This window comes from Panthera tigris, chromosome B1, assembly GCF_018350195.1.
Source record: "Panthera tigris isolate Pti1 chromosome B1, P.tigris_Pti1_mat1.1, whole genome shotgun sequence".
In the NCBI taxonomy this organism is placed as follows: domain Eukaryota; kingdom Metazoa; phylum Chordata; class Mammalia; order Carnivora; family Felidae; genus Panthera; species Panthera tigris.
The window spans coordinates 77,333,739-77,348,975 of NC_056663.1; the positions used below are offsets into that span (position 1 = coordinate 77,333,739).

General features: G+C 35.9%; 1 protein-coding gene across 23 annotated transcripts in view; it reads left to right on the top strand.

Moving 5' to 3' along the window:
• IQCM (IQ motif containing M) overlaps positions 1 to 15,237 on the top strand; it is a 644,218-nt gene that overhangs the window by 110,725 nt on the left and 518,256 nt on the right. For 22 of the 23 annotated variants that reach the window (XR_006216738.1, XR_006216737.1, XR_006216740.1 and 19 more), the window contains one exon: positions 14,856 to 14,946. The exons of the other annotated variant lie outside the window; for it this stretch is intronic. Coding sequence is in view for 18 of the 22 variants with exons in the window: in XM_042983796.1 (XP_042839730.1) it covers positions 14,856 to 14,946 (91 nt within the window). In the remaining 4 variants the exon portion in view is untranslated. The remainder of the gene's footprint in view (positions 1 to 14,855; positions 14,947 to 15,237) is intronic. 23 annotated transcript variants of the gene reach the window in all.

Here is a 15,237-nt window from a genome sequence, read left to right on the forward strand (position 1 = left end):
CTGAATTTGCCCCTGGCTCTGGTTTTTGCCAACCCCTACTCTGATCCATTGATATTATAGTAGGGAATGCTTATTCCAAGGGTTAAGCAATGTGATACCTGGTTATGTAAGAAGTTTCTGTTGATATTTTTCTGTATCTTCTGATTAAAATGTTTATTTTTTGTTTTATAATGTACACAGTTAATAAAGCAGAATGTCAGTGTAATTTATAGATAAACAACTATACATATATTGGAACCCCTGATAAAATGTTTTTGTACTGATAGTAGAGTGCGAAAAAGACTGGAAGACTGGAGACTTCTCCAGCTTTGCACATTCTTCACAAATACCATGCATTTGGGAATATGTCTGTCTTGTGCTTATACATGAGAAAGACACTCTCAGCTTATGGAGTAGCATGTGGTGGTGTGAAATAGAGAAAGGGTTCTAGAGAATGTTAGGATCTTATGAATTAATTCTCTCATATGCTAACATTTTAAATATTTATTTTATTTTGAGAGAGAACGCATGTACGTACGAATGGGGGAGGGGCAGAGAGAGGGAGAGAGAGAATCCCCCACACTGAGTGTGGAGCCTGACATGGGGCTCAGTCCCACAGTCCCAACACAGGGCTCTATCCCAACCCAAGGCTAAATCCCACGACCACGAGACCATGACCTGAACCGATATCGAGTTGGATGCTCAAACGACTGAGCCACCCTGGCGCCCCTCATATTCTAACATTTTAATCAGAACTGCTTCAGCTACTCAATAGTTAACCATTAGCCTGACTTTCCCTTTAACAGTAATCATTTTTTCCCTTGACATTCTCAAGTAAACTCTGAATTATTACTTTCTAAATAAAATTATTTCTTATTCTGTATAAGGTGTTCTCTAATTCTGATGATCACTCAGACCATATATTTTGTCACTTTTGTTAACCCCACAGCATCTGACAGAAAGTTTGACACAAGACATGTTTCTAACTAAATAAAGTGTAGAGCAAAAACATGATTGACTGAAGGCCCAGTCAGTCTCTTTAGAAACCACAGTCGAGGCCTTGGCCTATTGTCTAAACCAATACTTGCCTATCTTTTTAAGGAATTTGTGATACTTAAAAAGTTCTGCAGGTATTTTCTGATCCATTTCTTCCACCCCTTCTCCCCACCTATTTCTAAACATGCCACTAGGAAGTGTTAATTTTGACATGAGTTGCAATTGATTTATTGTGAGACCTCCTTTGTTAATTTCATGAGGCAGTTTGGTACAATGTCAGTACTTTGGGGCAATGGTAAATCCTGGGTCAGAATATCCATTATATGTAGCTAACAGAGGTAACCAAGTGGAATCAAAACCTTTTAAATAGTGTAATATTATTGCTTTCTAGTAGCCTCTTTTATTCTATGATAAAGAAATTGTATGTTTTAAGTTTTGTTGTTGCTGCTATTCATTTAATTGTACATACATTTAGAGAGAAAGTTGCAAATATAAAATATAGCAAATACAGACAGTTTTGCATTTTTAGTGTGGCGTTGCCAAGGTAGAGTTTAAGTTGGGAACACAAAGCAGACCGATGCTAGCATTCTGTGGTAACGAGCTTTTCTTGCGCCCGTTGTCCATTTTGTGGAGCTTGGTCTTATCTCCGAATACCCAGTTTCAGGATTACCCTGGATTCTTGTTGGAATATTTGCAACTAGAATAGCCCTTTGGACTCTTTGTAGTGCTGGCAACAAGTCAGTATTATTTTCTCTGACATCATCTGTTTCTCTGTTAAGGGCTATATGGAAAAGTTACTCTCCTGCATTCTAGCAATTAATTATAATCTTTCAGATAGGCCTAAACTCCTCTTGCTAGGAGGGGAAAAAATCTCTTAAACAGTATTTAGAGCATACCCAAACATGTCACTACTTGAGTTTCCATCTGTATTTGCTTACTTCTCTTTTTGCTTTCTTCTCATGCTTACCAGGCTCTCGGAATCTATTTGTAATGAAACAAACCAGACATTTAAGCTTGAGGAGACATCTTGTGCAGTTAGAAAGACAAGGAGAGGAAGAGGACACATCTTTACTTAGTGCTTGATTTCTGCCAAGTGCTTATTCTAGACACTTCTCGTGTGAAAAGCTTCCTTTTTTGTTTGTGTCTTAACATGTTTATTATTTATTTGTTTATTCAGTTTTGTGGTTGACAACTAGACAGGTTATGTTAATAAAAATATACATGTGGTATGTGGGTGGTCATATGCCAGAATACTGGGGGTACGTGTAAAAGTAAGGGAGTCATCAGTAAAAGTATATAGGCAGAAATAGGACGTCATCAGGTGTGGTAGCGCTTTACAAGAATTGATAGTAAAACGCCTGTCATTATTTGTCGATGTCGATCCATATATTGTTCAGTGTATGATCTGTCTTAACACATTTATATTTATGGCAGATATAAGCCATTCTATCTTTATTTAAATAGATTGACTTCAGCACATTAAACTGAAACATGTGTCAAGATATATACATAGAAATTCGCTCAATATTTACACTGGATTAGATCAGGTGACTGGATTGAGGATTTGGGGTTTGTTATGTTAGAGCATATGGACAAGTTGTAGGCTAGAAAATATGTATGGTGTTTTCAATTTCCTAATTATAGAATCTTATCTATATCAATAAAAGTTTATATTTAACTTTGTGAGAAGTGTATGTGGTGAGCAAAATAATTGTATGCTCCCATGCATCTGTAAAGCATAAATTAGATTTTGATAAAAAGTAAATTGATTCTTGATAAAGTTCTGAATGTTAATGGGACAAACATTCCCATCTGACTCTAACCATTTTCTATTCTTGCAGTATCTTTTTCAGTGATATAGGCTGACTTTTTTTTTTTTTTGGCACCCACATATAGCAAATAACTGTGAAACATTTCAAACCTCAAAGTGACACTAAAACTGTGAAGTATGAAATGGAAGTGCCAGCGTGTGTGAGACACATTGCATAGCACTGCTCAGTAATTCAGTGTGTGCATGCAAGAGAAATGACAACACCATTGCAAGATGCAGCATGATTTATGCTTCAGAAATTAATAAATAAAGCAATCTCCATTTGCAAACACTCCCTAATGCCTAAAGGTACCACCTTCTATGTTTAGCAGTCCTGCCCTAGTAATTACACCCTTCTCACCCCAGGAATATCTGCTGTGAGGGATAAGATTATAAATGAATACCCTCCTTGCCATGTCAAGGTTACTAAATGGTTATGATTAAGGGCTGTGGTATTTTAGGTTTCTCCATGAATGCTTGTATTTTGTTCCCTAACATGTGAATTTAATTAGCTTTACATTGATTTGTCTTTATATCTGTCACCGACTCCTGATGACTGCTACCTTCCCAGGTTTCTGGAGACAGTATTCTAGGTAGGGTCAAATAAGATCTTTGAGTTCTCGAGATCGAATTCAGGGCCTGTGCTAGAGTGTGATGTATTTACTTGCTTCTGAGACTCAGTTTGTGTGTTTTTATGCCTCACTTTTAGGAAGCATGTTCAGAGGGATTTGGGGTTATTAGCAAGTCTCCTGTATTCTTTAGATTAGACACAATGGGAAAGAAAGATGAGGTCCTTGGGTCCCTCTGGTGATGGCCTTAGTAGTACAAGAGTCCTGCTAGGTAAAGCAAGTGCTGAGGAATTTATGTTTTGTCTTTATAAAAAGCAAAAGAGACAATACACACATCAATGATAGCAGCAACAGTTCCCTATTCTGAGTGCCTATACAGGCAGTGCTTTATATGCAGATAGTTGACAACTTACTGAACACATTAGAGTCTAATTTATAACACTCAGAAGTATCATTCCCTAATTTTAAGAATGATGAAACTGAAGCTTAGAGAGGCTAAGTGTCTTACCCAAGGCCAGTGGTGGACCAGCCAGCTCAGTCTGCTAATCCATATGCCCACACTGCTCACTTTAAGTATCTCATACTCTCTGGTATGATGCATTTCCTGAGGGAATGAGTGTTTGTAGCAAGTTGTTTTCAAAAACTCTTGAGAGATATTGCAATGGAATGGTTTAGAACTAGAGAGTTTAGTAGGTGCCCAGCTATAAGCTAAAAGAGAATAGTGCTAAGGTTTTTGGAGTCATAACCCAAAGATGGACTTCCTTGCATGGTGAGGAGGGAGCATGGGGAACAGGTATGAAGGGTGGTGATCTGACAGAGCTAGGTAAAACACTCACACATCTGGAAGTCAGTTCCTTAACTTCCCTCAATGTGGCTCATCTGTGAGGGAAAGGAGTACATCAACCCTGCTTATGTTAAGTTTTATATCTTTAGCTAGCTAGCTAGCTAGCTAGCAATCTGGCTATCTATGTCCGTCCGTCCATCCATCCATCCATCCATCCATCCACATCTACCTATCTTGATAAGAAACATGAGATTTCTGTATCAGAGATAGACTTAATTACTCAGAACATCTTACCTCAGTTTCCCTGTACCTCATATACCGTGGAGTTAGTACCACGAAGAGGAACTCTGCAATTGTGAATTTTAGAGTCTATTTGGGGGCATTTGGCACAATTGCCCTTTCTTCCCTGCTGAGAGAGACAGCGGAGAAGGGAGAGGGGAGAGGAGGGAGGCAGAGAGAGAGAGAGAGAGAGAGAGAGAGAGAGAGAGAGAGAGAGAGAGAGAAAGGGAGAGAGAGGGAGAAAGAGAGCGAGAGTGAGTGCAAGAAAGCTCACAAGTGCTTTATAAATGATAGAAGGAGGTGAAGTGAAGGTCCCTCTGTTTATCAGTCTTTGGAATGTAAATAAATGTCTCCAGGGGAGGTGCCCCTAAATCTCTTTTGAGTCTCTACCTTTAACTTACTTGGCTTGTTTGCCATTCAGGCATCCTCTAACCCAAGTGCCAGAATTTGTTGCCCAGAAAGCCCTGACAGTGCACAAAAGTAAAAATATTCATAGAGAATTATCTCCTGCCACCTGTTTTAATTTTGTGTAAGGGAAAGATCAAGATTGGCTGACTGGGGATATGCACCAGTATTTTTCCATCAAGTGGACCAGAGCCCGGTAAGGCCGAGCGAAGGTTCAGATTTGTAAGAGTCATTTAACTGTACCCACATCTTTGGTTCTTATTGTTGTTTGGCTTTTTAGTTGTTTTATTTTTTGTAGGAGAGGGTGGCCTAAGAAGATCAATATAAATACATTTCTTCCGGGCAATTTTGTTAAGCCTTTAGCTATGATATTTACTTGGTAGAGATTCAGCTATTTCAGTAGGGGATATCTGGCATTATTTTGCTTTGGGGGAAGAGTGTATGCTACCTAATTTGCTAAAGGCTTAATGAGTACTGCTGTATTTTATGACTAGATAAGAGAGAAATGAATGCTTGATAGAAAAGTTTTAGGCATAGGAATATTTACTTAGCATAATACGACTTTGTGTTTTGTTTTCAATACGTTGTGCTATTACTAAAAGTTTACATACTTGATACAGTATTTTGTTAGCACATTATAGCACATATAGCTTTCACTTTATAACATGTTACATGTCTGCTTCATATCCTGTATGGACTATAATCAATAACATGTTACTTTAACCATCACCACCACGAATTGTATTGAGCATTGGCTATGTACCAGATGTTGTTGTGCTAAGTCCTTTGCATGTATTACTCATCCAATCCTCATGGTAACCTATTATCATCATACACATTTTACAAGTGAGGAAGATGAACTCAGAGATAAGATGAAACTTCCTGAGGGTCACACTGGTGATAAAGTTCAAATTTATACCCCCTCAAGTCTCTCTGTCCTCTTAATCATTTTCTGTGTGATCCCTAATAAATAATGCAGTATACCCCCTAGAGGATGAGATTCAGATTCCTAAAATAGGATATCAGTTAACATAATAATTTGTACCTGGTAGATATTGAATTGATTATACTTGAGTAAATTGTCTTAAACTTTATAGGAGATTGGAGTTGTATAATCTTTGTCTTTTTTTTCATTATTATTACATTATATTTTTAGATTTCTGAAAATAGTTATATATTTGTTATTTTAGTACATTTTGCATTATTGTTTTACACACTGAGGTCTCATAGTATAGTTAAATTGTAGTGACAAAATATGTATTAATTTCCAGTATTCTTCTTCTGACATCACAGAGAACTTTATATTCTCTTTTATTTAATTCAATCTGTTCTTGGTTCCTGGCAGGGTTTTGTTTATTCATTCAGCATTTATTGAGTACCTAATACATGCTAGGCTAGGCACTTGAGGGATTTGTTCAACAAATGAATGAATGATTATCTTTACTGTGTGATTAATAGAATACAAACTTTTGGAAAGTGGTGATGATGTTTTCCCATTTTCTTATAACCTCCATGGTCTCTGGCACATGGCTGAAGGAGGTAGTCAATTACCATTTGTTAGTTGAATGATATCATATTGTGGACAAAAATACCTACATGAGAATGGAGTACAAAAATATATAGTAAAATCTGAAGTATTCAGACAACTTGTCTAGCATATCCCCTTTCTGACTAAAATTCATTATATCTGTACCTGGTAAATGCATTAATAAATTATTTCACTTATACAATTAACATTTACTGTGCTTCTGATTTATAATGCTATGCATGAGTTAGAAAGGGAATAAAAAATCTCAATTCATAAATAACTAATAATATGCTAGAAAAAATTCATTCATTCATTCATTCATTCATTCTTTATTAAACATCTATTATATGCCAGCCACTCTTCTTGACACTGATGATATAGTTGTGAAATGGAGCTTACATTCTGCTGGGATAGGATTGACAAAAAGCATATGAATAGAGAAGATAATCACAAAACACAAAGATCACAATGAAGGAAACAGAGTGATGTAATAGACTGTGGGGATATATTTAGATGCAAATGTCTTGAAGTCATCTCTGAGGAACTCATATTTGATGTGAGATGTCACGGAGAGGAGGACCAGTGGTGTGCTGGTAAACTAGCACTCTGGAAAAAGAAAAAAAAAAGCCTGATATAACATGTCTTGACTTTCATGGTGTAAATATCCCACTGTGGCTAATTTCAGGCTACCAATAGTTTAACATCTGGATTGCAAAAATTTCTAAAAATTTAACAACCGGCCATTGAAAGCTGTATAAACCAGCTGCAACACATCACTGGCAGCAATATGAAAGAAATCCAGGCAGTGGAAAAGCCTTGAGAGGGGACAGGAATTGACTCATTGAAGGTTCTGAAAGGAAGGAAACCATTGTGGATGTAGAGTAATGGCAGAGAAAATAAGGATAGTGATATGAAATCGTGTGAGAGAGATGACCAGGAATCAGATGATGTGTGGCCCTGTAAGTAATGCAAGAAGCTGATTTTTGTTTTAAGAGTGGTGGAAAGTGATTGAATGGTTTTAAGGCAAATGTTATGATCAGAATTCCATCTTAACCAGATGTGTTGACCTCTGTGTGTAAAATGAAGTAATAGAGGCTAGAGGGAAATAGACTAACCAGAAAACTATTTTTCACTCCTAATGTTGTTCAACACGTATTCACTCTCTTCCTCTGCTACCTTGGATTGGAGTACGCTTCCCTGACCCACTGATTGTGAGATTGGCCCTGTGCTTGCTTTGGTCAATAGAAGATAAGAAGACATGATGCAAGCAATAGCTTTAAATGTATTGGTGGTTTAACTTGCCTCTTATACTCCACAATCTGCCATGAAAAACTGTGCCCCAGGTAGCTGAACTCTCCAGCCTGGCCCATCTAAGCCAGCTGACTCAGAGCTGCTCTGGCCAAGCTGAAGAGTTGTGAGCAACAAAAATCTAAACCTGTAATCCACTGATTTTTGGTTTGGTTTTCTATGCAGTATTATACTGGCAATTGTTGTAGTATTAGTGAAATTGGAGAGAAATGGCCAAATTAGAGATATATCTTAGTGATAGTTAATGAGATTCTGATTTGAATGGGTGGCTGTATGATAATATCATTTACAGACATGAGAAATACAAGAAAGAACAGTTTGGGAGAGAAAATCAAGAGTTCTGTTAAATATATTAGAGATACTTATTAACATGCAAGTTCACATGTAAGACAGCTGTATACACGAGCGAAATTTTGAGGACAGATGTGGTACAGACAATAAAGTTTTAGAGTCATTGGTATATGGACATAATTTGTCCAAGGACCTGGATGAAGTTTCCTAAGGAACAAGTGAAATTAATACAAAAGGGCTTGTGATAGAGGCTCAACCCTTTAGAGGGTTGATAAAAGAGGATGAGTCAGCAAAAGATATTGAAAATGAGCAGCCTGGTTTTCCTAGGAGCAAAACCAGAAGAAAGTGTCATGTAATCCCTTCACAGGAGGGTTACTATTAACCATTGTGTACTGCCCAAGAAAAAGCAGACAGAGATTTGTCCAGTGGGAGTGATAGCATGGAAGTCATTGTGCCCTTGATATGGTGTCTGAGCAACCTTTACTGGGAGTGGATCAGAAGTGGGGATGAGGAAGTGTAAACTATGTGTAGACAGCCAGTTTAATCATTTTCCTATAAAGCAAAGAGAAGGTTTTGTTCTGTTTTGTTTTGAAGTGATAGCTGTGATGATGACTGCGTTATGAGGTAATCAGAGTTAAAACCTTTTATTTAAACTTGGTCAGTTTGTTTACCCACCACACTTACTGTTTATTTAAAATCTTTGCCACTCTCCTGAAGATCCTTATCAAACTTCTACACCCCTCTCCCAGTAAATGATCTCACTTCCTACTTCATGGAGAAAATACAGTTCTTGATAGTGAACTCTTTAGAAACTTATTCATAGCTACCTAAACCTTATCTACCTTCTTGAAAAGAAAATACATCTATTTTCTCTAGAATATGGGTAAATTCTATCCCATCCCTTCCTTCTTGCCAGGAACCTACCTTGTCTATTACATATTATTTCTTTTTTTTATGTCTCCACTTTTTCCTTTCTTACAATATTATAAGCATCCTAAAATCTCCTCATCTTAAAAATATATCGACACCAAAACATTCTTTCTCAAACTTATGTCCCCATGATGGTCATTTCATCTCTCTCCTCCTCTTCAAACCACACTTTTTAAAAAGAGAGTCTACATTTATTATTTCCAATGAGTTTATTCCTTCATAGCAGTGAAATCTTGCTTCTGCTTCTATCTTTGCCTTTAGCTCTCCATGAATAGGCTCCTAATTAGAAAAGCGAAAGGATGTATTTCATTCCTTGTCTTAAATGTATGAGATAATGGAAATAGATTTTTTTTAGCACTGCAATTGGAAGTACTCAATTATTTGTGTAATTAATTATTTAGTTATTGAATTCCCTAGGATATAACCTTCATAATCCCCACATTATGTCTTGCATCCCCAGTGCCTAGCAGACTGCCTGTCACATTAGAGGCATTTGGTAAATATTTGTTGAATTAATGATTGAATAAGTGGATGTTGGATAAAAACACAATCCCTGTCCTCAAGAGACCATGAAAGAGTTCACAATCTAGGGAGGAATTGGCATTCTATATAACACACATGTGCTAGAAATTCCAACAGTAGAAAATCATATGACATCCACCCAGCCCACACACTAGAATGTGAAATGTCAGTAAATTGCAATCTGTCATTCTTGACTAATGAATCTGTCTTTAAATTTGCAACATTAAGTTTTAAATTTTATTCTAATTCATATGAGATTGAATATAATTTAAACAGTGGGTCCTAAAAAGAGAGAAAGGTGAGAAAAACATTTTATATGAGAACAAACTGAGAGCCGATGGGGGGTGGGAGGGAAGGGAGGGTGGGTGATGGGTATTGAAGAGGGCATCTTTTGGGATGAGCACTGGCTGTTGTATGGAAACCAATTTAACAATAAATTTCATATATTTAAAATAAAATAAAATAAAATAAAATAAAATAAAATAAAATAAAATAAAAAGAAAAGCATTTTATAATTACTCAGTATACAAAACCTAAAATCTCATTTTTTGAATGAAAAGGATCTGGATTTAACCTGTGTGAAGCACTTTCTTAGTATCATTAAATCTCTGCATTGAAGATACATTAACATTCTTCTAGCCCAACTATTTTCATGATACAAAGTTCCTTAATTAATGTTTTCTGGAAAGTCCCTGTCCAGTCTCTGCCAGGAAATACCTGTGATGAGGAACACATTACCTTTTACAGTATCCAATACCTGAATTATTAAAACTCTAAGTTCCAGAAAACTAGGTTCCTACTAAATTCCACTGGTCTAGCTTAACTAAGATTGGTTGCTTTTAGCCACCCGAATTAGAATTTTGGAACAGCCAAAGTATCAGCCAGAAATTATTTATTAATTACAAGAGGAAAATGTACATTCATAATAGAAATATTTGACAGTTGCCACCCAAATCAAATGCCCAAATTTAGCAACACCTTTTGATGAGCTTTAATAGGATGTGTAGGAAGGACACCATACACTTCTGTACTCTTCCAGTCAAAAATGCTTAGTCTTAATCTAGTCATAAAGAAACAATGGGGAGAATTCAGATTGCCTTCAAGATGAAAAAAGAATAGGAGGAATGTTTTAGGTCAGTACTGTCCTGTTGAAAAGCATTGCAAACCACAGATGCAATTTAAAATTTTTTGGTGGCCACATGGAAAAAGATAAAGAAAAACAGGTGATATTAATTTCAATGACATATTTTTATTTAGTTCAATATAGGAAGATATTACTTAAGTATTTAATTACTATAACATTTTAATTTGAAATATTACATTTTTGTAGTAAATTTTAGAAATTCAGACTGTATTTATACATATAGTATATCTTAATTTAGAATCGCCACATTTTAAGACTCAGTAGTTATATGCTGGTGGCTACCATATTCACAGGGAATTTCTAGGTTTAAATAGATCTAAGAGATATATATGATCCTTGTTTAGATCCTGGATTTAAATAAATAAGCATCTATAAAGGGTATTTGGGGGACAGTTAGGGGAATTTTTATAGGCAATTTATTGGATAATATTATTTTATCAATGTTAAATCCTTAGGTGGGGATTATGAATGTGTAAGAAATGTACTTGTTCTTGGGAGCTATGTAATGAAATATTTAAAGGAGAAATGTCATACTGTTTTCAGCTTACTTTCAAATGGTCCAGCAAAAGATAAATTATATGTGTATACATATCAGTAAAGTTATAAAATTTGATTTAAACAACTACATTAGGAAGGTTAACTCATTGTGGTGCCTGGGTGGCTCAGTCTGTTAAGCCTGTGACTCTTGGTTTTGGCTCAGGTCATGACCTCAAGGCTTGTGAGTTTGAGCCCCCTGTTGGGCTCTGCGCTGAGAGCATGGAGCCTGCTTGGGATTCTCTCCCCCTCTCTCCCGGCCCCTCCCCTGCTCACACATTCTCTCTCTCAAATAAATAAATAAACTTAAAAAAAAGTCAACTTATTAGATCAATATAGAACAACAATGAGAGGATATATATTTTTCAGACAAATATGGAACATTATGAAAAATTGACTACACACTGTTTTATGGAGTTGGTATCAATAAACTTCAAAGAATTTGGAATTATACTTCATGTTCTCTGATTACAGTGAAATTAAATTTTAAAACAATGACAATGAGGTGCACCTGGGTGGCTTAGTTGGTTAAGTGTCTGACTTAGGCTCAAGGTCATGATCTCGATGTTTGGTGTCAGCACAGAGCCTGCTTCTGATCCTCTGTCGCCCTCTCTCTCTCTGCCCCTCCCCTGCTTGTGCACACGTGCACACACACACTCTCTCAAAAATTAATAAACATTAAAAAATAAGTAAAAACCCATGATAATGAATTAAAAAGTTAAAAAAATGACAATGATAATTTAAAATCCCTAACTTGAAAATCAAGGATTACTCATGGAAAGTAAGGAGGATGGATTGGAGGGTATTTTGGTTGGAGGCAGGAATCCAAGGAAGGAAGGTATTAGTTTTCAAAGGAGAGAAGACAAAGGTCCGTTTTGAGGCCCTATGTTTGGGAAAGGATGGAAGGGATTTAATGACTGATTGTAGGAGGAAACTGAGGAAGAATGAGTATAAGTAACTTCCAAGTAGATGGATGGATGGTAGTGTCATTAATTGTGAGAGAGAAATGTTAATTGGGATGTCTTGGGACATATATATAGAGATAGTTTGTTATTCAAATTTGGCACTTGAGAGCAGGCTGGGCAAGATACATAGATTTTGTGAGGCATCTACATTTAGTTGATTAATTTAGCCATGGGCATTGGCTAGATCATTCAAGTAAAGGGTTAGAAGGCAGCCAAAGAAAGAGCTGTGGGGCATGCACAACAGCTGGAGGTGGCAAGGCAACATGAGTCCATGAAGAGACAGGTGAAGTACTCAGAAGTGAAGGAAATCAAATGGATGATTGATTCCAGGTGAATGAATGGTCCATTCCAGCTGAACTCTGAAGAAAGCATGGTACATAGTGTTAAGGACTAGAGTCCTTTGGCAGTTCCAATGCCTTATGTTCCATATGTTTGATTTCATTACAAAAGCCCTAAAAATTTATTGCTTTACCTGCATTTTCTTCTCCGAGTCTCCCTGTTTGTCTCTTATTTACCAATTATTCTAACCAGAGGTGATTTATAATTTACATTCTAGAACTGAATTTGAGTTTGATGTAATTGGTTTAGAGACTAGATTTTACATAAAGGGAATAGTTATGAACTCTGAGATGATATAATTTGCCCAAAGGCATACAATAAGTCTGGTTCCCCATCCAAAGGTTTATTAAGCTAATTAGAAGTAATGTTGGATTTTTTATATGCTTTAATTGCCTTTCTAGAAATCCCTCTTTTTAAAGGGATATAACTATACTTATTTTTTTAAATTTTGGATGCAGTCCTAACATGATTTAGTTAAATGCTACTGTAGAGGCTTTTAGTTTAGCATTTAAATGGATTATGCCTGAAGTTTTTTAACAGATTTTATTAAAAATGGGCGTATAGGGGCACCTGGCTGGCTCAGAAGAGCATGCAACTCTTGATCTCAGGGTTGTGGGTTCAAGCCCCATGTTGGGTGTAGAGATTACTAAAAAAATGAATTTAACCCCCCCCCCCCCAAATGGGCATATCTTTTGCTTTATTAATTATTATAGTAACCCAATCTTACTTTCTTTAGCATCACTATAAAATTCACTCCTTAGATCTCTGGATCACATGTTCTCGTGATCTTTCCTCCCTATCCTTTTGCTCCTTTGCTTTTCTGCAATAATTTTTGCTGTTAGTCATGCTGTCCCTTGAAAGTGCCAATCATGTTTTATTAATTGTTGTGTCTTATATCTCCCCTCTTTAGGAGTTAGCATAGCAATTTTCACTCAGTAGATATTACTGAAATAAAATAAATATGCATATTGAGTATCATATTGATTAACAATGCAGGCTCCAAGGACTGCCTACCTGGGTTTGAATATTGACTCTACCTACTGTTAGCTATATAACCTTGGGGAAGTTAATCTCTTTATCTGACTCATTTTCCTCATCTGTAAAATGGGGATAATAATAGAACCTAATTTGTATTGTGCTTGTGAGAGTAAAATATGATAACCCATGTATAGGAATTAGCACATTTAGCATATGGCAAATATTTTTAAATGTTTCTATTTTTAAGACTCAAACTTATAAATTCCTTCCCTACTTCTTCCTCTATTTCTCCATCTATTAGTGTCTTTATATAAAGTATGTCTTTTGAGCTCTGTTACCCTCCAAAGTAAGCAAGAAAGAAACGGTCCTCTTTCCCTCATTAGGCAGCTGAGGGGAGCCCCCTGAGCTGCAGGGGCTGTAGTGATGAAGGAACTTACAGTCAGAGGGATAGAAGTTGGAGCTCTGTCTCTGTACTTTTAAATTCCCCGATCTTGGGTAAGCTGTTCTCCTTCCATGTAAAAGAGAGTAATCATTGCACTTCACCAAAAAACAAACAAACAAAAGCGCCAGAAACTGGTTCTGAGGCTTAAGTGTGAGACAATTTATGGGGAAGGCTAACCAACATCCCTGGTATATAAATAGTCAGTAAATTTTAACATTCTGTTAGATTCTGTTTCTCCAAAATTTTTGTATTTGTGTTATATATTTTAAATCTAAATTAACATAAGATAGTCAACTGTGCTCTTCTTAGTATTGACACACCAACTAGTTTGTAAATTTTTTTAAAACAGAGGGTTTCACTTCATAAGTTTCCTGTATCTTTAGTGTATCTTTCTTATACTTGAGCAGGTAGCTAGAACGTGCTTAATAGATATTGAATTAATATTTTGTGATAATGTTTCAAACTATATTAGTCCTATTATCTATATAAAATAGAAAGGAATAGGTATTTAAAAATATTTATGTAAATTTCTCTTTAGACTTTAAAACCTCAATTTTTTTTTAAAGCAGAACTTTGCCTTTTTTGGACATCAGTCTTGCTTTATCAAATTGATGAGTATTCCTACTTACATTAACTAATGATTGCTAAATTATTTTAAAATAGCAAGCTCTCCATAAAAGCTAAGACTCATGACGATAATGGTGATAATAATGCTGATATGTATAAACGGGGCTTTGGTATTCATTTGTATGTACTGTGCTGTTGCAGACATTTCTTGGGGAGCTATCTCCTTTCTGATATATGCACTTCATTTACTCTATACCTTCAGTACTAAATTTTGGTAATTGCAAAACATCTGAGGAGCGTGGGGTGAAAAAAAAACACTCAAATGTGTTTTTAGAGTATCTTTGTGTTAGTAATTTGTTTGAAAAATATTGTACCTCTTGTTATTAAAAAATCTGCAATTTGCAATTTAATTCAAAATACGCCTTAGAACTTGAAAACGAAGAGGATACAATTAAAGGTTTTTTTTCTTTTTTTTTAAATTCCAGAACAAGTTAAACTGGGTAAAATAGTGACTAATATTGAATCAGTGGGTAAAAAAATGGAGAAAGAAAAGCATCAGCACCATGTTAAGTCCAGGTAATGTGTAATTACCTAACCTATAGAAAATGTATAGTTTTATTCTACTATGCGAATACTTCCTGACCAATTGTAGTTTCTCAAGTCTATTAACACGTCGTGCGGGATCCTAATTTGTCCTTCTGCTTGAGTCCCTTAAAGCATATCAATTATCAAAATTTTAGTTTTCAATTCAATTAACTTTTGAACTGGAGGATGTCTGAGTAGTTAAGCTAACCATCTGGGTTTTACAGTGCATAAGCTCAAATCCAATTTGTGGCTTTCTTGAGAAAAATGCCATATTTTATGATA